Consider the following 23,113-nt stretch of genomic DNA (forward strand, 5'->3'; position numbering starts at 1 on the left):
CTAATATGATCAACTTTCTCTCATCAAAAAAAGAAAAAAAAATCACTCCTTAAATCCTCTCTCCTCATCTACTACTGTATCTCCTATTCTTTTTTTTTTTTTTTTTTAAGATTTTGTTTATTTGACAGAGAAATCACAAGTAGACAGAGAGGCAGGCAGAGAGAGAGATGGAAGCAGGCTCCCTGCTGAGCAGAGAGCCAGACACAGGGCTCGATCCTAGGACCCTGAGATCAATGACCTGAGCTGAAGGCAGAGGCTTAACCCATTGAGCCACCCAGGTGCCCCTGTATCTCCTCTTCTTAGTAGCTAGATTTTATTTCATCTCCCATTTGCTCTTTATATGTATATAAGTAAATACACTCCTAAAATACATCTCAAAACAAAGTTATAAACAATAATTTAAGTATCTAGCCTCTGGAAAGCACTAGAAATGCATTTAATGAAGGAGATTCTGGCCATATGATAAAGCGAAAAATGCAGGTTTCAAAATAGTATAATATAGTGATCTCATTGGAGAGAGAGACAGACGAAGAGAGGAGGGATTGGGAAGGAGGAGAGAGGGAGAAAGGGGAAGAGAGAGAGAAACTAAAACTTAAAAGACATTTCAAATTATCAAAGAGGGATTGTTAGTAGTGAGATTATGGGAATATGGAGACGATGGGTATTTCCTTTCTGTTGGTCTAAATTTTTAAAAGCTTTCTATATTGTATGCAATTTGATTTTACAATTAAAAACAATTTTAATTCAAGCAGTAAGAACACACTAAACTACTTTAAAACATTTTGGTGAGTTGTAGCATTGAGTTACAATGGAGAGAAACTGGACTCCAAATTAGTGAAAAGAAATATTTAAGTTTTTTTTGGGTCTTAAAGGAAGTAGGTCTGGAAACATAAATTTAAGTCATTTTGAATATTGATTGAGTTGTGGTCCCTCACTGATTACAGTGATTTGTGCTAAAGTTATTTTCCCCCCTCTAGTTTTAGACAGAGTATCATTGATTTGGCCATCATAAAAGGCAATGGTCAATCTTTTGGGCTATGTTATTCCATAGTATTCTATATAAAATGAATGCTCAGGGTTATAAATGCCTCGTGGTTAATTAACTTTATAAAAGATCAAATAGAGTATATACACACATGCAAATAAGTGCAATATTTGTTAATATGAAGTATATAAAGATGGGAGTATGATTATAGTTATGAGAGTAAGACCTTATTGTTGTTAATCTCATTGTCAGTTTACCCAACATCAAGGAGGAAAAACCTGCTATATGGTCAGGTATCAGAGAATACCCTAAAATACACAAGGATGAGACTTACGTGTTTGCTTTATCCTACCAGTCCCATCCCTCCCCTATTATTGGAGCACTTAGTAATCACAGGCCAGATTTGTTAATTCAGAGTCTAGCCAAGGATCATTTTCTACTGAGAGTTTCTTGAAGGTGGAATCCCTCTTCTTTTTTTTCTTTTTTAAGATTTTTATTTATTTATTTGACAGACAGCGCTCACAAGTAGGCAGAGAGGCAGGCAGAGACAGAGAGAGAGAGGAGGAAGCAGGCTCCCCACAGAGCAGAGAGCCTGATATGGGGCTCGATCCCAGGAACCTGGGATCATGACCCGAGCCGAAGGCAGAGACTTAACCCACTGAGCCACCCAGGCGCCCCTGGAATCCCTCTTCTTTTAATTTCTATCATTTACAACATTTTTGGTGCATGGCAACCACTCAGTAAAGATTATCTCATAATCTGATTAGCTTTATTAATAAAATGATAATGAGGAGAATTTAAAATGAACAGAGGCCCAATGTTTCTGGCAAAGATCACTGCAATTCCTTTCTCAAGGAGAGCACAGGCTGGCCTAATTGTGCCAGGAATGATACGAGGTAGCAGTGTTAAAGACAAATATTAAGGAACCTTTTTGGATTAAAAGGCTGTTTTTCCCACAATAAGTAGAGATCAAAGATGGTCAAAATTTAAGTCAAAGTTATTTAAATTTTTAAATAAATGATTAAGTGGAAACAGACTGTTCCATGTATGGTTTACTTTAATTTGGTATTTGTAAATGAATAGAGACATATTATAATATTTTATCCCATGATTAGTGTGAAACTAATAAAACAAACTTCCCATAATATGTGTGCATTTAATCACAGATGAGATTCTAGGAACTGTTTAAAATGATGACTAAAACTGGAGATTGTGATTATAATACTTTATATTTCACAAATTACATTTTAAAGTACAGAAACTTCTAAATATATTTGGATTTCTTTTCAAGGAAAACACTGACTCATTTATTTTCTCTCTCTTTTATGATCTGTTTCCAGTCTAAAAAATACACATAATCATTTTATTCAAAACAGTGATGATAAGTTAACATAGCAAAGCTCACAGGACAAATATCCTGTGATCAAAGGAACTCAGTGAAAGCAATGTGATTTCTAGAGTACCACAAAAACCTTCAAAAAACTTTTTTTGACCTACTTAACTAGGAAGTTTTGTTTGCTAAGAATGCAGAGCCCAAGAACATAGGGGTTCTTGGATCCAAGAGTTAGAGTAAATTCTTACCTGGCAGTTACAATTGAACACTCATAACCAGAACCCTATGTAAGAAGTCTCAAAGTACATAAATGGAAAGAGTGATGTTCTTTCTAAGCAGCTAGCCCCAGTGAATTGAAATTCTTCTGTGATGTTGTCCCCGAGGGGAGCAAAAGCCATTGCCTAATCCTGAACATGGCCTGGTGGTTGCATTTGGGGGCAACACTAGAAGACCTGTTGGGGGTAATTCGTTAATCAAATTTCATCACTCAAATTGCAACCCAAGGAAGAAGGCCATACTTCTTTTGGCTCCTTTCTTCCTCTGCTTAAATTAAAAGCTAACCTTTCCTCATATTTGGAGGAAATCCTCATATTTCCTTATTTGCCCTCCAAAGAAATTGTATCGTCTCTCAACACCTTACCTCCACCCGCAAAGGATAAATAGTAAAATATTTAAGCATTAAGTGATGTTTATGTGTCCTGAGGATGTGAACAAGCTAAGGAGTCCTCATACATCAGATAAGATGTCTTCCTGTGCCTTCAATTCCCATAATTTAGGGCAAGTTTAGTATGCCATTATCAGTTTAAGGCATGAGTTGTCCAACTTTATTCTTTGACCCCAAAACTTCCTGTGGTCCTTCCTCAGTTCACTTCTACCACCTCCCGTAGCTCTTTTTTATTTTGAAAATCATGCAAGATCAGGTTTGCAGAATTAAGGACAACAGTGACCTTATTTAGAACAGGGAAGCCTCTTCCTTCTCAGGTGTCCACTCTAGGGGCAAGTGGTGACCACCAGGTGGTCTTGTTCTTGCAAGTTAAGATCTGGAGATGAGGAAGAATAAGAACTCATATTTGATTGTCAAAAATATGGAGCATGACAAAGACACCAAAGCCGTCTCTCTTTCTTCACTGGAGTTGGGTCCAGATGCTCTAGGGAATGAATCTCTGGGTTAAAACAGTGCTGAATTTATTGATCTATTTCTCATAACACTATAACCAAGAATTAAGTATGTAATTATACAAGTGAGCTCATATTACTATGATAACTTACACATCTTCAATGTACTATAAATACAAATTGAATTTAGCAAATATTTTTAAGATGAACATGATTTTTTCTTTTTTTAAAAAATATTTTATTTATGTATTTGAGAAAGAAAGAGAAAGCCTGCATGCATGTGCACACTACAGCAGGGGGAGGGGCAAAAGGAGAGGGAGAAGCAGGCTCCCAGCTGAGCAGGGAGTCTGACAAAGGCGCTGGATTCCAGTGCCCTGAGATCCTTACCTAAGCTGAAGGCAGCTGCTTAAACACTGAGCCATCCAGGCACCCCTCATCTTTTTCTTAATAATTATAGTAACAAAAAATGATTCACATTTGTGGCAGTGGGACTAGGAGCTGGAAATTAAATCTGAATCTCCTCATGTTTTATCAAAAGTATGCAATTTTAAGTGTATTTAACACACTGGTTCTGTACTTTAAAGTGTATAATATATTTTCAAATCGTTTATTAAAATTTGATGCGTACTACAACTGGAATAACTGGCCTCATTTTACAGACATAGAATCGAGGCTCAGACAAATTAACTGGCCCAAGGTCGTGCAGCTGGTAAGAAGTATAGCAGGAACACAAAGCTAGTTTTGCAACTGTTTTTTCACCCTGAATTTTAGCCTCAAAATTTGACGGGATCTGCTTCAAGGCAGATAGTAGTAGTTTGGAAAGCAAATAAAAAAACATAACTGTAGAGGAGATGAAAAGAACAACACTTAAAATCTGAGGACACTGCCCCTCATGTATGCCATTTGGACAGGCTAGTGTCAACTTTTATTGAATGCATCAGAAGCATTTAAAAAATTGTAGAGTTGATACCGAAAGTTTATATGTCTGTCTTTTTTTAAAGAGTCAAAAGACTTGGGAATACGGAGTCATCATAAATGATGGAACTGGGCAGTAGCTGTCCCCAGTAGACCATCTATGTGCTTTCCTCTCTGCACAGATCCCACCAGCCTCCTTGACTCATATTTTACCAAACTGGCCCTTGGAAGCATCTGGGCTTGCAATTCCTATATTAAACTAATATAAGAAGTAAATTCTATCATTTTGTCTTTATTTTTAGATAAGATTTTATTAATTATTTTTTAAGATTTTATTTATTTACTTAACAGAGAGAGAGAGAGAGCGAGCGCGCACAAGCAGGCAGACTGACAGGCAGAGGAAGAGGGAGAAGCAGACCCCCCTGCTGAGCAGGGAACTTGACAAGGGGCTCATTCCCAGTACCCTGGCATCATGACCTGAGCCAAAGGAAGACGCCCATCCAGCCCACTGAGCCATGCAGGTGCCCTAACAAGATTTTAGACTAGTTTGCTAGATGAGCTTTCATTTGAATTTTGAATGCACCCCAACACTTACATCCAGAAAAAATGTCTTTTCCACATATCAGTGTCTCTTGAAAATATCCAGGACATTTAGCAGTGCAGTACATAGAGGCGTGTGGCTCCAAAAAGTTATTATACCAAAGTCGAGCTGTCGTTTTGTTAATTCTTGTGATCTGAAATCTTTCTTTTATGCCATTTTTATAAAAATAAAGTTTCTTTGGTTGGCAGTTCTTAATTGCTGCTTGACAGTATATAGAGATATTCATGCCCATCTTAAAAACTGTGGCTGGTTCTACCCAGATGTGGCCAGAGCAGTTTATATTTGTAATTCCTGGAAACAAATGGATAAAATTTTTAAAATTCCATGTAAAACATTAGAACAAGAGAGTCAAAAGAATGTGCCATTGCATTTAAATTCTATTTTTTCTATTAACTAAATGATCTTCATTGGAAAAAAAATTTAGGACTAACTGTATCTTTTAATTGATTAATTAATTTATTTTTTTAAATTTTATTTATTTATTTGACACACAGAGAGAGAGATCACAAATAGGCAGAGCAGCAGGCAGAGGGAGAAGCAGACTCTCTGCTGAGCAGAGAGCCTGATGAGGGGCTTGATCCCAGGAACCTGAGATCATGACCTGAGCCAAAGGCAGAGGCTTAACCCGCTAAACCATACAGGCGCCCCTGGTTAGTTTATTATAATGTGTTTTTACTGTGCTTCTGTTGATGCTCAGCAACATGATATAAATCTTTAAGGGTCAGCCTTTAAGCTACTCTGTCTCAAGAATAAATATAATTGGCTCTTCTATTTTCCAGTAGAGAACTGGGGCATTATGAGGCTATGCCATTTTCAAAGGTAAGATTTGAAATAATACTTGGCACTGCAGAATCCAAACCCCATTCTCTATCTACTCAATCAGTCGTTCATTGCTCTGTAGATAATGGCCACTTTTATCAGAAAATTATGAGTTTAGGGGTGCCTGGGTGGGTCAGTTGGTTAAACGTCTGCCTTTAGCTCAGGTCGTGATCTCAGGGTCCTGGGCTCGAATCCCACATTGGGCTCCCTGCTCAGTGGGAGCCTGCTTCTCCCTCTCCCTCTGCTGCCCCCCCTGCTAGTGCTCTCTCCCTCTCTCAAATAAATAAAATCTTAAAAAGAAGAAGATTATGAATTTAATGAATAAAAGCATACTCTTACTAATGACAAAAATCTATTGTTTGCTAACCACTTAAAATTCATCATTAATTTAATAATATGGGAAAATATTCAGAATATATTTTGTTAAAAAGCAAATTGCAGAACAACATATTTAATATAGGCTCAATATCAGAAACAAGTGAGTGAAGAGAAACACTAAGATATTGACAATGATGAAAAAAATTTTTCATTTTTAATTTCATTTTTCTGTGTTTTAAAAATTACATAGTGAATGTATTACTTTTATAACCCAAAATAATAATTTAAAGTCATTTTCGTAAGCTCAAATGACAGTGCAATGCAGTATCAGTTAAATAAAATTCATATCAAGGAAAATATATTTTTGTCTTTTTCTGGAAATACTTGCATTAAAATATCTTAAAATAATGATAAAGGTAAATATTTGATTTTAAAAGGTCCTTATCTTTAGATTTCAATGCTTAAAGAATTAACTTGTATAATACAAATGTAATTCAATATTTCCATTTACATAATGGAAATTTATGTATAAACTATAAATATTTAAATGTTGAGAACTGATAAAAATAATTTCATCATTATTAAGAGGACATTGAAATCAAAGACATGAAAAGGAAATTTTAAGAAAGCATCTGACTGCTTTAAATAAGGTCACCAATTCAAGTTTAGACAAACTGAATTCCCAGGACTTTAAAAAAAATATGTGAATACCGACATGAATTATTATGAGTAGTGTTTGAAAAAAATAGAAAATATAAAAAATGTCAGAAGACTTCAGATTTGGACAAATGTCCTGGTTTTCAAAAATAGAATAAAGAAGAACCCCAGAAACTTTGGACCACTGAGCTTTAGTATATTCAGGAATAAATTAGTAAGTCAATGATTTCTCAGTACCTAAAAAAAATCAGTAGCCAGTGGGAATTAACACAGATTGTGTAAGAATAAGTTATACAAATATGTTAATTTCTTCTTTTAATAGGGTTAGTAAATTGATCAGAAGAATGTTAAACTTCTCTTAAATTTTTGTTTAATTTTGGCAGAGCTATTGAAAAGGGGGAACTTGGAAAAAATGTAGTCTGGATGATTTTTAAACTATTCATAGATTGAACAATAATATATAAAATAAATTCTTTTATCTTTTTTAAAGATTTTATTTGAGAGAGAGAGAGCACGAGCAAGGTGAAGGGCAGAGGGAGAAGCTGACTCCCTGCTGAGCGGGGAGCTTAGTGTTCCCAGGACTCCTGGATCATGACCTGAGTTGAAGGTGGATGCTTTACCAGCTGAGCCACCCAGGCCTCCCTATAAAATAATTTCTAAGGGACAGCCTGAGGGTCTCTAACGCCATATCAGAGGGGATTGACTCATTTTTCTACACTCTATATTAATTACTTGAATGTGTGAACACAAGTCCTACTTATTGTTTGCATATTTCAAGAAGCTGGAAAAAGCTAGCTGGGGACTTATTTCTAAATCTTCTTAGATACCTGTGGTCTGACTTTGGGAGTGTCTGATACCTGCTGGAGGGATACTAATTCTGATGATAGGGCTACCTCTACATCTCCAATATAATCGTGTTCCAACTTACAGAAGAGAGTTTCCTTTTGTTGTTATTCTGAGTAACTTGCACAATTTGCAAAACTTTCTTCAAGGTCTAGAAACCTACCTTGGTGTTGCTATCTCCCAATAAATGAATTTCTGCCACCTGCCCAGGACACAAAGCCCTCAGTAGAAACTCTCAAATACCAACAGTTATCCTGTGCACAGACTCTGTGCAGAGCACGGATCATTTCTGATGATCCGCCTCCTGGATTCCTCAAAGCTGCTTATGCCTGTATCTGTAATAGTGCTAGATGTTGGTGTGGGTTATAAAATGGGAATGGTAATAGCACAATACTATTGCACAAAGTTGTGAGGAATAAAAGGCTTAGCACAGTGCTCGTTACATAGTAACTATCAACAATGGTTTGTGGAGTTGAATTAAATTAAAATGTTTGATGGATTATCATATGACAGTTATAACGGTTCAAAGATTGAACATGCCAACTCAGAATATTTAGGTTTTTCATGGAAATATTCATATATGAGTTAGAGGTTTGATCCTTAGGGATGTTTGAGAAAGGAATCCGGCCATTAGGAGGGAGGTTGGACTGTTTTATTTCATTTACGCATAAAATTTTTATGTGCATATAGTTTTCCCAATCTAACAATTTCTGATTCTTCAGAGATCTTACCATAATGCTTTGAAAATAATAAACACTCAACATTTTTTGAATAAAAGATAACAATAAGTACTAAAAATACTATACCTCCGTGACACCAATTGAAGAATATGTAAAGAGCTATTACCACATCCCATTGAATTGTGACCTGATTCATTCCTAAAAGCAGGAAAAAGCTCTTTGTTCCCCTCTAGGAAAGAAAAAAATATGAAAAATGTTTAAATTATAATATTTTAATAAAATAACAATAATAAAAGGCATTACGTTTTTTTCCCAACAGTTAGTATTGCCTTTGATGAGACCGTTTCAATAGGAAGAAAAGAAGAAAGGAGGAAAGGAGGAAAAGAGGAAGGTGAGAACGGAAGGGAGGAGGCAAAGAAAAGTCACTGGCATGTGAGGAGATACAATACAGATGAAAGAATAAAGCAAAAGGATGGCTTTTATCCTTCAAAAGTCACTGCAAATTACCCTAGTAGATTTTTGACCCTTGATAAAATACACTTTCTTCTAATCTTATCTCTCTCATCAGAAACGTCTGCTCTAACTCCAGATGATAAATTCTCCTGACCAGATTTCTGTGCCTAAGAAGCTCCAGAAATATCAGTCTTTGGTGAGTTAAACTTGGGAAAAGACAAAAATTGCAGAACTTCAAGAGAAAGTGTGCCTGGATGGCTCAGTCATTAAGTGTCTACCTTCGGCTCAGGTCATGATCTCAGGGTCCTGGGATGGAGCCCTGCTTTGGGCTCTCTGCTCAACAGGAAGCCTGCTTCTCTATCTCCCACTCCCCCGGCCTGTGTTCCCTCTTTCACAGTCTCTCTCTCTGTGTCGATTAAATAAATAAAATCTTTAAGAAAAAGAAAAAGAAAAAAGAACTTCCAGAAAGAAAGCATAATTTTGATTGCAAAAGATGAAGTAATGCAAAGGCATAGGTGCTCTCACCAGTTACATTTATTTAAAAAAGCCTTTTCATCTGTAGATAGTTGAAAAGAAACTCATTATATAAATTCCAAACAATATTGCCATCAGTTCACAATTAGAGTTGCATTATTCAGTCGGTTACCTACATTATTGAATAATTCAGTTACTCAATAACTAACATTATCTAATTATTTTTATCTGTTTAATAAAACCTGAGCCATTCATATAAAACAGCAAAACAAAATCGTGACTTGTCATATAGCGTAAATATTTGATAACTTTTTTTTTTCTTAAAGATTTTATTTATTTGAGAGGCAGAGCATGAGCGGGGGCAGGAACAAAGGGAGAGGGAGAAGCAGACTCTGTGCAGAGCACGGAGCCCGACATGGGGCTCGATCCAAGGACCCTGAGATCACGAACTGAGCCAAAATCAAGAGTTGGATGTTCAACCAACTAAGCTATCAAGCACCCCATCCATATCTGATAACATTTTTACAAACTGGGGTCCCCATGGCCCCCATGAATATAAGAATCCCTTTCATAATTTGTTAGCAATGTTAGGTCTTCTCTTTATAAATAATAGGCAAAGCAAGGCCTAACATGTTCCTCATTAGAAGTTAACTACTCACCCAATAGAATATTTGCAGCAATTATTTTTTAAAATGATGTGATATCAGACAGTATTTTAGATTCACCTTTCATCAGTAACCACCATATGAAATATCACAAGAACTTACAAGAAAAAAACAACCTGGCACATATATTTCCAAACAAAAATGTAACTGTTTTTAGGTATTTGGGTGATCATTGTCTCTTTACCTTTTAACTTGCTGGAAGCATGTAATTCCACTTCAGGGCCAGGTTGCTATCTTGTAGCCTGCATCATGTCCTCCTTCTCCACTGCCTGCTTGTCAATAATCACTTCAGATTTTCAGCAATGAGGCAAATGGAAATGTCAGCAAAGCCCTGACCTACATTTCAGATTCTTGAAAAGGAACTCTAAAACTGTCCAATTCGAAATGACTGGCTCACATGTCACTATTTGGGAAAACCCAGATTACTGAACGTGAACTGCTTTGTTAGTACTTTTTTTCTCAGTTTAATTTAAAATGATCTGTCACATCCAAGAAGTAGAACACATATGTAGAGTCTATCTATTAAAATATAACACCAAAATATACAAAAATATAATGCTTAGTTTTAATTTGCAATTAGCATTGATATTTATTATGAACCAGTTTCTTAAGACAGTTTAAATGCTACTGTTGACCATTTATTTATTTACTGAGCATTTTTGAGTGTCTAATATGTGTCAGGTATTGTTCTGGGCATTAAAGATATAATGTTGATTAATTACCAGACAGCTCTTTTGTTGTATTGTTTAAAGTGATTTAATTACAGATCAGTTGAACTATGACCCATGCTTTAACAGGATTCTACAAGCAAATAAAAAATTACCAGATATTTGGTGCATTTATAGTCGGTGTCACCAGGGGCATTTCCCAGCATAATCTTTCCTCCCACATCCATTATTACTTCAACATGAATATCTTTCCACTTCGTGTATTTCTTTTTATTGTAAATGACAGTTAAGTTACTTGTTTCAATGAAATTCTTTTTTTTAACATTTTTTATTGTTATGTTAGTCACCATATAGTACATCATTAGTTTTTAATGTAGTGTTCCATGATTTATTATTTGCATATAAGACCCAGTGCTCATCACAACACTTGCCTTCCTTAATACCTGTCACTAAGGTACTCCATCCCCCCACCCTCCTCCCTTATGTAATTCTCAGATTGTTTCCTAGAGTCCATAGTCTCTCATGGTTCATCTCCCCCTCTGATTTCACTCCCTTCAGTTTTCTCTTCCTTCCCCTAATGTCCTCTGTGCTATTCCTTATGTTCCACATATGAGTGAAACCATATGATAATTGTTTTTCTCTGCTTGACTTATTTCACTTAATCCCCTCCAGTTCCATCAATGAAATTCTTTTTTTTTCCCCCATTTTATTTATTTTTTTTCAGCATAACAGTATTCATTGTTTTTGCACAACACCCAGTGCTCCATGCAAACCGTGCCCTCCCTATTACCCACCACCTGTTCATCAATGAAATTCTTAAAGCCAGAAACTCCATCCTGCCTTTTAAATGTTTTTATCTTTGGTATCCAGCACATTAGAATACTCTGGGGGAAAATCCTCTTTAGGGTATTTAAGTCTAAAACAGAAGAAAACAGCTAGAACTGTAGTACTTATGTAATAGTGCTTTTCTATAAATTGACCTTACTATTGTGGATTGAAAATATCTCCAGTTTCCCTGTCCAGAGACAACAAACATTGTCATAAACTAACTGGCTACTAGAAGGAACTCCTTGAAGTAGACTGGTTATGATTTCCCAGTTTAAGAAGTATAGCTGGACCCAAGACCTGTAATGTTAAAGTGGTTGCCTAGCAACACTGGTCTACCCACTAGAGAGCAGGCCTAGAGGGCTCTTCCTTGCCTCAGGACACTGATGCCAAATGTTGGTGAGAATGAGCAGAACAGGGAATAGACTGTTGACCCCTGAAAAGGGAAGCTAGAGACTTGACTCTGAAGAGAGATGGAAAACCTACCACCTCTATATGGGGAAATGATACAGCAGCCCTCGTGGTTTTAATAGGCCTGGCTTAGGGCTATTAAATAATCTGGTTAGAGAAGGGGAGTAGAAAACTAGTCCTGAGTTCGTGCTTGTATAGAGGGTACACCGTTTTTACTTAGATTACTGCATTTCTTTGTGGTAGCTTTAGGAGAGGTGAGTGAGTGAATATTGTCGTGTGTAAAGCTCCTCAGACACTCCATGGGAGGTATCACTAAATTGGCAAATCCCATTATGTAGACTTGATTTAGGAGGCTTACGATTTTGTAGAGTGATCTAGCAATTCTGTATGAAATAAATCAAGACGCCTGGGTGTCTCAGCCGTTAAGTGTCTACTTTTGGCTCAGGTCATGATCCCAGGGTTCTGGGATTGACCCCGCATCAAGCTCTCTACTCAGTGGGAAGCCTGCTTCTGCCTCTCCCATTCCCCCTGCTTGTATTCTCTCTCTTGCTAACTCTCTCTGTCAAATAAATAAAAAAATCTTTTCTTAAAAAATAAAAATAAAAAAATCAATATCACGGAAGGGTGGGAGAAACTGATAGGTGGTTGGATGAATTGGTTTTTGAAGCAGAGAAGATGGCAGTAGCTACCCATAAGGGCCAGAGGAAGTCCCCTGATACATGGGTATGCTCAGGGAAGATGCTTTATACATATCTGCCCAGTTCTTGGTAGGTAGGGTGCAGGGTACAGCCTAGTCTGTTTCTATACTTGAGTGGAAAATAGATGTCCCTGTTTAAGAGGGCGTATGGTACTATAATGGGTTAAGTGTGACTGCATCTGCATGGGTGGGTCTCCAGAGAGTAAGGATAAAAGCAGAAAAGCCCACTGTGACTGTGGATGGACTTGGACAGTGAGTCACATGTCATAGCCTGGTTAAGACCTATACATAGTGCATTAAGGGACTTAATCCCAGGTTAAAGGACTCTTCTGTGCTTCCAATATACTATAGAGTGTATGTGTAATTGAAGTGAAGACTTCTTTCGCTAATTTATTGTGACATCCTGCTTTTCTGCTGTTATAGGGCCAGTGAAAGAGCTGAGTATTCTTTAGTGCCTTTCTTGTACCAGCCATATGCTGTATGTGGAGCTATGACTACAGAGAGGATGTTAATGGCTTTCAAGGATCCTTCAGTAGGAAAGGAGATTGTGTTTAAAAATTAAAGTGCAGGGACGCCTGTGTGGCTCAGTGGGTTAAAGCCTCTGCCTTCGGCTCAGGTCATGATCCCAGGGTCCTAGGATCGAGCCCCGCATCAGGCTCTCTGCTCAGCGGGGATCCTGCTTCCTCCTCTCTCTCTCTCTGCCTGCTTCTCTGCCTACTTGTGATCTCTGTCTGTCAGAAAAATAAATAAAATCTTAAAAAAAAAATTAAAGTGCAAAAGAATAAAATGCTAAATGGGAAGCTAGGAAAACAGTTAAGGAAACAGAAAGGAATGTACAACAGCCTCAGGTCCACACTTTTGCAAGCCTCAGGCCTGAATGCCAACTCCTATAGGATAAAACTGACCTGGATTAAGGACTCAGGCTCAGTTTCTTGTGTGTTCCCTCCAGTTTGATCACACTTGTGCCTCTGAAGGTGATTTTATCCTGTCAGCATCCCTCTTTCAACTGCCTCTCCTGCCCCATCATCCTTCAGTGAGTGTGTACCATACCATGCCCACTTTGCTTCACAGTGGTGTCCAACTCAGTGTCTGAGCCTGCCCTGATTTTCAACACTCACAACTAAGTAATTATAAAAAGTACAATTTTAGTTTTGCAGTCTTTATTTAAGAAGGTAACAGAAAATGTTATTCATTTCGAAAGTTCTTTATCAAAAATATTGAACTTATTTTTTGAACTTCATGGCCTTGAAGTTATATTTTAATTATCTCGAGGGTTGTCTTACCTGAAAGAACTCATTCTTCAATTTTGCCAGATAAATGAAGTGTCATTTTGTTAATTTTCTCAACCACTGAATTAATAACCCCATTATTCATAAAGAGATATATAGACTCTTTGAAGAGAAATAAATATCATAAATCTTATGACTCATCCAGAAGATGGTACCTAAATGCATCTGCTTGATTCCTCTCAGCGTCCTCCTGACGCTACGTTTAACTATGTTGAAAGCTGACATATGTACAAGCTGAATCACCACTATTTCCTGTGAGGTGTGCATTAAAGGTCAGCTTTATCTCATTTGCTATCGGCATGTTAAAGAGTTAAGAATGCTTAGAAGTGGGGGTGATTTCAAAAGCTTGTCCTCATTTCTAGCTCTTGGACAGCATATACACTTTTAAGGAGGTCAGTTTCCTGAGTCTGGTGGACTTCCCTCATCGTCATGTGCCCTTTCCTAAATTTGATTCCTCGGAGAATGAGCCTGGGTAAAAATAGTTGCAGGTGCTTTCAACACTCAAGGCTTCTCTAGTCTTTGTCTGCATTTTAGATATATTTTTAAAAATGTGAACTTACCAAAATACTTGCATTTCAGCTTATGTTGAGGTTCTCCGACCTTTAGCCAAATTGGGGATAGCCAATTTGGATCCTTTTTGGAAAAGTCTGAGTGCCAGGCATCAGAAGCAATATGGGGACTTATGTTTTCTTTTTTATCCTTTTTTGAAATTTACTTTAGAGAGAGAGAGAGAGATTGGGGAAGGACAGAGGGAAAGGAGAGGGGAACTCAAGCAGACTCCACACTGAGCTCAGAGCCTGACACAGGGATCAATCTCATGACCCTGAAATCATGATCTGAGCCAAAATCAAGAGTCTGATGCTTAACCAACTGAGCCACCCAGGCATGCCAGTTATTTACTTAAATGTAAATGAACTTTTTGATGGACTATGGCAGTTTTTCTAGACACTTTGGATAAAATGCATGTGTTAAAATGTTACTTGACTTTTTCAGATTTAATGTACTTCATTCCATAAGGTAGTTCATGGCATATTTGTTCCTATTCTAGCTTAGTTGAACTTGTTTCATCATCTAAATCTAAATCATCATCATCTCAATATTTAATAATTTCTATTGTCTATATCTATATAATCTTCTATATCTATGTCTATATCTATATTTTGTCTATTGTCTATATAAAAATAAATATACTATTTAGACTTATGTTTACTCTTTTAGATATTAATTAAAAATATGCCAGTGGCATCAGGGAAAAACAAATCAAAACCACAGTGAGATACCACCTCACACCAGTCAGAATGGCTAAAATTATCAAGTCAGGAAATGACAGATGCTGGCGAGGATTCGGGGAAGGGGAACCCTCCTACAGTGTTGGTGGGAACGCAAGCTGGTGCAACCACTTTGGAAAACAGTATGGAGGTTTCTCAAAAAGTTGAAAATAGAGCTACCCTATGACCCAGCAATTGCACTGCTGGGTATTTACCCTAAAGATACAAATGCAGTGATCCGAAGGGGTACATGCACCCGAATGTTTATAGCAGCAATGTCCACAATAGCCAAACTATGGGAAGAACCTAGATGTCCATCAACAGATGAATGGATAAAGATGTGGTGTATATATACACAATGGAATACTATGCAGCTATCAAAAGAAATGAAATCTTGCCATTTGCGATGACATGGATGGAACTAGAGGGTATTATGCTTAGCAAAATAAGTCAATCGGAGAAAGACAACTATCATATGATCTCCCTGATATGAGGAAATGGAGATGCAACGTGGGGGGCTTGGGGGTTAGGAAAAGTATAAATGAAACAAGATGGGATTGGGGGGGAGACAAACATAAGAGACTCTGAATCTCACAAAACAAACTGAGGGTTGCCGGGGGGAGGGGGGTAGGGAGAGGGTGGTGGGGTTATGGACATTGGGGAGGGTATGTGCTATGGTGAGTGCTGTGAAGTGTGTAAACCTGGTGATTCAGAGACCTGTACCCCTGGGGCTAATGATACATTTATGTTTATAAAAAAATTTAAAAATTATTTTAAAAATGCCAGTGGGTACATATTTTTAAAAGCTTCTTCTAGGAGTATTTAAGGAAAATATTTGGTAGACTACTGCACTAGAGATCAACTGTACAAGCCAATCAAAAACCATGATGGAGGGGGGTGCTTGGGTGGCTCAGTGGGTTAAAGCCTCTGCTTTTGGCTCAGGTCATGATCCCGGGGTCCTGGGATCAAGCCCAGCATCGGGGTCTCTGCTCCATGGAGAGTCTGCTTCCTCCTCTCTCTCTGCCTGCCTCTCTGTCTACTTGTGATCTTTGTCTGTCAAATAAATAAATAAAATCTTAAAAAAAAAAAAAAAACATGATGGAGGGATGCCTGGGTGGTTCAGTCATTAGCGTCTGCCTTCAGTTCAGGTCATGATCCCAGGCTCCTTGCTCAGTAGGGACCCTGCTTCTGCCTCTGCCTGCTGTTCTCCCTGCTTGTGCTTGCTCTCTTGTTCTCTTTCTCTCTCTGACAAATAAATAAATAAAATCTTAAAAAAAAAAAAAAAAACATGGTGAGGGGCGTCTGGGTGGCTCAGTAGGTTAAAAAAAAAAACATGGTGGAATTCTCCTGAAGCTGTTCCAAAAAATTGAAGCAGAAGGAAAACTTCCAGACTCTTTTTATGAAGCCAGCATTACCCTGATCCCCAAACCAGTCAAAGACCCTACCAAAAAGGAGAATTTCAGACCAATATCACTGATGAATATGGATGCAAAGATTCTCAACAAGATCCTAGCAAACAGGATCCAGCAGCACATTCAAAAGATTATCCACCATGACCAGGTGGGATTCATCCCTGGGTTGCAAGGTTGGTTCAACATTCGCAAATCAATCAGTGTGATAGAACACATCAATAAGAGAAGAGAGAAGAACCACATGGTCCTCTCAATTGATGCAGAAAAAGCATTTGACAAAATCCAGCATCCGTTCCTGATGAAAACGCTTCAAAGTATAGGGATAGAGGGAACATTCCTGAACTTCATAAAATCTATCTATGAAAGACCCACAGCAAATCTCATCCTCAATGGGAAAAAGCTTGCAGCCTTCCCGTTGAGATCAGGAACACGACAAGGATGCCCACTCTCACCACTCTTGTTCAACATAGTATTAGAAGTCCTAGCAACAGCAATCAGACAACAAAGAGAAATCAAAGGTATCCAAATTGGCAAGGAAGAAGTCAAACTCTCTCTCTTCGCAGATGACATGATTCTTTATATGGAAAACCCCAAAGACTCCACCCCCAAACTACTAGAACTCATACAGCAATTCAGTAACGTGGCAGGATACAAAGTCAATGTACAGAAATCAGTGGCTTTCTTATACACCAACAATGAAAATACAGAAAGGGAAATTAGAGAATCGATTCCATTTACTATAGCACCAAGAACCATAAGATACCTGGGCATAAACCTAACCAAAGAAGTAAAGGACCTATACTCGAGGAACTACAAAACACTCATGAAAGAAATTGAAGAAGACACAAAAAGATGGAAGACTGTTCCATGCTCTTGGACTGGAAGAATAAACATTGTTAAAATGTCTATACTGCCTAGAGCAATCTATACTTTTAATGCCATTCCGATCAAAATTCCACCGATATTTTTCAAAGAGCTGGAGCAAATAATCCTAAAATTTGTATGGAGCCAGAAGAGACCCCGAATTGCTAAGGAAATGTTGAAAAACAAAAACAAAACTGGCGGCATCACGTTACCCGATTTCAAGCTTTACTACAAAGCTGTGATCACCAAGACAGCGTGGTACTGGCATAAAAACAGACACACAGACCAGTGGAACAGAGTGGAGAGCCCAGATATGGACCCTCAACTCTATGGTCAAATAATCTTCGACAAAACAGGAAAAAATATTCAATGGAAAAAAGACAGTCTCTTCAATAAATGGTGCTGGGAAAACTGGACAGCGATATGTAGAAGAATGAAACTCGACCATTCTCTTACACCATATACAAAGATAAACTCGAAATGGATAAAAGACCTCAACGTGAGACAGGAATCTATCAGAATCCTAGAGGAGAACATAGGCAGTAACCTCTTCGATATCAGCCACAGCAACTTCTTTCAAGATATGTCTCCAAAGGCCAAGGAAACAAAAGCAAAAATGAACTTTTGGGACTTCATCAAGATCAAAAGCTTCTGCACAGCAAAGGAAACAGTCAACAAAACAAAGAGGCAACCCACGGAATGGGAGAAGATATTTGCAAATGACAGTACAGACAAAAGGTTGATATCCAGGATCTATAAAGAACTTCTCAAACTCAACACACACAAAACAGATAATCATATCAAAAAATGGGCAGAAGATATGAACAGACACTTCTCCAACGAAGACATACAAATGGCTATCAGACACATGAAAAAATGTTCATCATCACTAGCCATCAGGGAGATTCAAATTAAAACGACATTGAGATACCACCTAACACCAGTTAGAATGGCCAAAATTAGCAAGACAGGAAACAACGTGTGTTGGAGAGGATGTGGAGAAAGGGGAACCCTCTTACACTGTTGGTGGGAATGCAAGTTAGTGCAGCCACTTTGGAGAACAGTGTGGAGATTCCTGAAGAAATTAAGAATAAAGCTTCCCTGTGACCCTGCAATTGCACTGCTGGGTATTTACCCCAAAGATACAGATGTAGTGAAAAGAAGGGCCATTTGTACCCCAATGTTTATTGCAGCAATGGCTACGGTCGCCAAACTGTGGAAAGAACCAAGATGCCCTTCAACGGATGAATGGATAAGGAAGATGTGGTCCATATACACAATGGAGTATTATGCCTCCATCAGAAAGGACGAATACCCAACTTTTGTAGCAACATGGACGGGACTGGAAGAAATTATGCTGAGCGAAATAAGTCAAGCAGAGAGAGTCAAGTATCATATGGTCTCACTTATTTGTGGAGCATAACAAATAACATGGAGGACATGGGGAGATGGAGAGGAGAGGGAGTTGAGGGAAACTGGAAGGGGAGATGAACCATGAGAGACTATGGACTCTGAAAAACAACTAGAGGGTTATGAAGGGGCGGCGGGGGGGTGGGGGGGTTGGGAGGTTGAGGAACCAGGTGGTGGGTAATAGGGAGGGCACGTACTGTATGGAGCACTGGGTGTGATGCCAAAACAATGAACACTGTTATGCTGTAAATAAACAAATAAAAATAAATAAATTAAAAAAAAAAAACAAAAAAAAACATGGTGGAAAAAATACATCAAAATATCAATAGTGGTTTCTTTGGATTATTGAATTATGGTTTTTTTTTTCTTTTGCTTTTCTATGACTTTCAATTTTTTAGGATAAGTATATTATATATGATACTTTTAAAATATTGAAAAAAATACTAAATACGGGCAACCCTGTCGACACCTCACTCTTGAGAGCTTTTTCTGTGTCTTCACTTAGTAAACTTCTATCACTTCACGCACACACACACACACACAAAGAAAAGAAAAGAAAAAATAGTAATTACATCAAGGACAAGGAAAACTTTAAATAAAGGGATATAAAAGGAATTTCCTTCCTAGTTGATTCTAAAATACATGACAGCTTGAGGGAATTATTGATATGTCTACTGAGGTACACATTTCATATGCAAACTTAATATAAGGGGTAGGAATGAGGAGAGTTTTTTTTTCCTATAGAAGAAATATGAATTCTTTTACACCTTTTAATACAGACCTTAAGACTTTATGGCCCAAAGAAAAGAAGGCCAATGAAAAATGCAATAATTATTTTTTATTTTTATTTTTATTTATTTTTTAAAAAGATTTTATTTATTTATTTGACAGACAGATCACAAGTAGGCAGAGAGGCAGGCAAAGAGGGGAGTGGGAGAAGCAGGCTCCCTGCTGAGCAGAGAGCCTGATGCGGGACTTGATCCCAGGACCCTGGGATCATGACCTGAGCCGAAGGCAGTGGCTTAACCAACTGAGCCACCCAGGTGCCCAATAATTATTTTTTAAATTGAAGTAAAATCAACAAATAAAATTAACTATGTTTCAAGTGTGCATGATGATTTTCTGTATATATATATATATATATATATATACATACACACATATATATATCTCATATATATATATGACATGATTACCCAAATGAAGTTAATTAACACATTCATAACCTCTCTTTTTTGTGTGTGAGAACACTTCAGATCTACCCTACCCTCTTACCAAATTTTTTTTTTTTTAAGATTTTACTTATTTATTTGAGGGAGAAAGAGAGAGATAGTGACAGAGATAATGACAGAGAGCATGAGTGGGGAGGATGTCTCTCTTAGCAGGGAGAACCAGGCTCCCTGCTAAGACTCTAGTGCAGTAGTCTACTAAATATTTCCCTTAAATACTCCTTAGACTTAGCATCAAGCTCCTCCTAAGCAGGGAGCTTGACGCAGGGCTTAATCCCAGGATCCTGGGATCATGACCTGAGCTGAAGGCAGATGCTTAACTGAGCCACCCAGCCACCCCTAAAGTTCAAGTATGTAATACATTATTATTAACTATAATCACCATGCTGTACATTCAATCCTCAGAACTTATTCATCTTATAAGTAAAAGTCTGCACCTTTCAACCATATCTCTCCATTTCCTCTATCTCATAGTTGCTGGCAAATACCATTCTACTCTCTGTTTCTATGAGTTGGACTTTTTTTTTTTTGATTCCCTGTATGTGATACCATACAATATAAGTCTTTCTTTCTGGCTTATCTCATTTAGCATAATGTTCTCCAGATTCAACTATGTTGCAAAGGACAGAATTTCCTTCTTTCTCATGGCTGAATAATATTCTGGGGAGTATGCATGTGTGTGTGTGTGTGTGTGTGTGTGTGTGTGTGTGTGTGCATGCACATGTGTATCATATCTTCTTTACTCATCTTGTCAGAAACTTAGGTTTCATATTTGCTTATTTTAGATAATGCTGCAGTGAACATGGGTTATAGGTATCTTTTCAAGATAGTGATTTCAGTTCTTTTGGATATTTACCCAGGAGCAGGATTGCTGGATATTATGGTAGTTCAATTTTTAATTTTTTGAGGATGCTTCATAATGTTTTCCATAATGATTGTCCATTTTACATTCCCACTAACAGTATATGAGGGATCCCTTTTCTCCATATCCATAATTTTGTTATCTGTTGTCTGTTTATAAAAGCCATTCTAAGGGGTATGAGGTGATAGTTCATTGTGGTTTTGAGTTGCATTTTGTTGACAATTAGTGATGTTGAGCACCTTTTCATGTACCTGTTGCATTTGTATATCTTTTCTGGAAAAATATCTATTCAGTTCCTTTGTCTGTTTTTTAAATCAGATTATGTGTTTTGCTGCTATTGAGTTGTAGGAGTTCTCTATATATTTTAGGTATTAACCCATTATGAAATATATGGTTTGCAAATATTTTCTCCTCTTCCAAAGGTTGCCTTTCCATTTTGTTGATTGTTTTCTTTGCTGTGCAGAAGCTTTTCAGATTGATGTAGTCCCACTTCCTTGCTTTTGCTTTTGTTGCTTGTGCTTTTGTTGTCATATCCAAAAGATCATTGCCAAGACAAACGTTGAGGAGTTTTTCCTCCATGTTTTCTTCCAGGAGTTTTAGGGTTTGGGTCTTACATCTAAGTCCTTAATTCATTTCAGGTTAGTTTTTGTGCATGTGCAAAATATGGGTCCAGTTTCATTCTTTTGCATGTAGATATCTGGTTTTCCCAGCACCATTTATTAAAGAGACTTATCCTTTTCCCATTGCGTGTTCTTGGCACCTTTGTCTAAGATTAATATATGCATGAGTTTTTTTCTGGGCTCTTTATTCTGTTCCACTGATCTGTATGTCTGTTTTTAAGTCAGTACCATACAGTTTTGATTACTATTGCTTTATACTATAGTCTGAAATCAGGAAGTGTGGTGTCCTCAGCTTTGTTCTTCCTCCATTATTTTACCTATTTGGAGTCCTCTTTGGTTCCACACAAACTTTAGGATTTTTTTTTCTATTTCTGTGAATTTTGATAGGGATTGCACTGATTCTGTAGATTGCTTCAGGTAGTATGGACATTTTCACAATATTAATTCTAATCCAAGAACACAAGACATCTTTCCATTTATTTGTATCTTCTTCAATCTCTTTCACCAGTGTCTTCTAGTTTTTAGTGTACAGATCTTTTACCTTCTTGGTTAAATTTATTCCTAGGTATTTTATTGTTTTTGATGTGATTATAAACAGAATTATTTTCTCAATTTCTCTTTTAGATAGTTTACTATATAAAATGCAACTCATTTTTATATATTGATTTTGTATCCTAAAACTACTGAATTTGTTAGTGTTGTTTTTTTGGTGGTGCCTTTAGGGTTTCTATATATACTATCATGAAATTTGCATACAGAGATCATTTTACTTCTTGTTTTCTGATTTGGTTACCTGTGATTTCCTTTTCTTGCCTAATTGCTCTGGCTTGTTGAATAGAAGTGACAATAATAGGTATCTTTGTCTTTTTCCTGATCTTAAAGGACAAGCTTTACACTGTTTTTGTTTGTTTGTTTGTTTTTTAATTTTTCATTTAAATTCAATGTGATTAACATATAGGGGTAGTTTCAGGGGAAGAACTTAATGATTCATCAGTTGTACACAACAGCCAGTGCTCATTACATCAATACCCTCCTTAATACCCATCACCCAATTACCCCATCCACCTACCCACCTTCCTTCCAACAACCCTGTTGTTTCCTATTGTTTGTTTCCTATAGTTAAGAGTCTCTTATGGTTTGTCTCCTTCTCTGTTTTCATCTTATTTTATAAAGTGCTTTCACTCTTGAGGATGATATTACTTATAGGATTGTTACATGTGGGTTTATTTTGTTGAGATACATTTCTTTTATACCTAATTTGTTGAGAGCTTTTATTATGAAAGAATGTTGAATTTTGCCAAATGCTATTTCTACACCTATGTGATGATCATGTGATTTTTATTCTCCATTCTGTTATTGTGTATCACATTTATTAATTTGCATGTGTTGAACCATCCTTGCATTCCAGGGATAAACCCCACTAGATTATGGCATATGATCTTTTAAATGTGCCATTGAATTCAGTTTGCTAGTATTTTGTTAAGGATTTGTGCATCTCTGTTCATCAAGGATATTGGCCTGTAATTTTCTTTTCTTGTGTCTTTGTCTGGCTTTGTTATCATGGTAATGCTGCTCTCATAAAATGAATCTTTTCCCCCTTTTTTAAAGAATTTGAGAAATATTAGCAGTAATTCTCCAAATGTTTGGTAGAATTCACAAGTGAATTACCTTGGACTTTTCTTTGTTAGAAGATTTTAGA

At 37.2% G+C, this 23,113-nt stretch overlaps 1 protein-coding gene across 1 annotated transcript in view; it reads right to left on the reverse strand.

Moving 5' to 3' along the window:
* The window catches only part of IL23R (interleukin 23 receptor), a 60,162-nt gene extending 50,050 nt beyond the window's left edge, over positions 1-10,112 (reverse strand). Inside the window, exons 1-3 of the mRNA XM_046019315.1 lie at positions 10,044-10,112; positions 8,394-8,496; positions 4,945-5,241 (exon numbers count right to left, since the gene is read on the reverse strand). Of these exons, the coding sequence (XP_045875271.1) occupies positions 4,945-5,241; positions 8,394-8,463 (367 nt within the window). The 5' untranslated portion in view covers positions 8,464-8,496; positions 10,044-10,112. The remainder of the gene's footprint in view (positions 1-4,944; positions 5,242-8,393; positions 8,497-10,043) is intronic.
* Positions 10,113-23,113: the final 13,001 nt, after the last annotated feature.

The sequence above is a fragment of the Meles meles genome, chromosome 1, assembly GCF_922984935.1.
Source record: "Meles meles chromosome 1, mMelMel3.1 paternal haplotype, whole genome shotgun sequence".
Lineage (NCBI taxonomy): Eukaryota > Metazoa > Chordata > Mammalia > Carnivora > Mustelidae > Meles > Meles meles.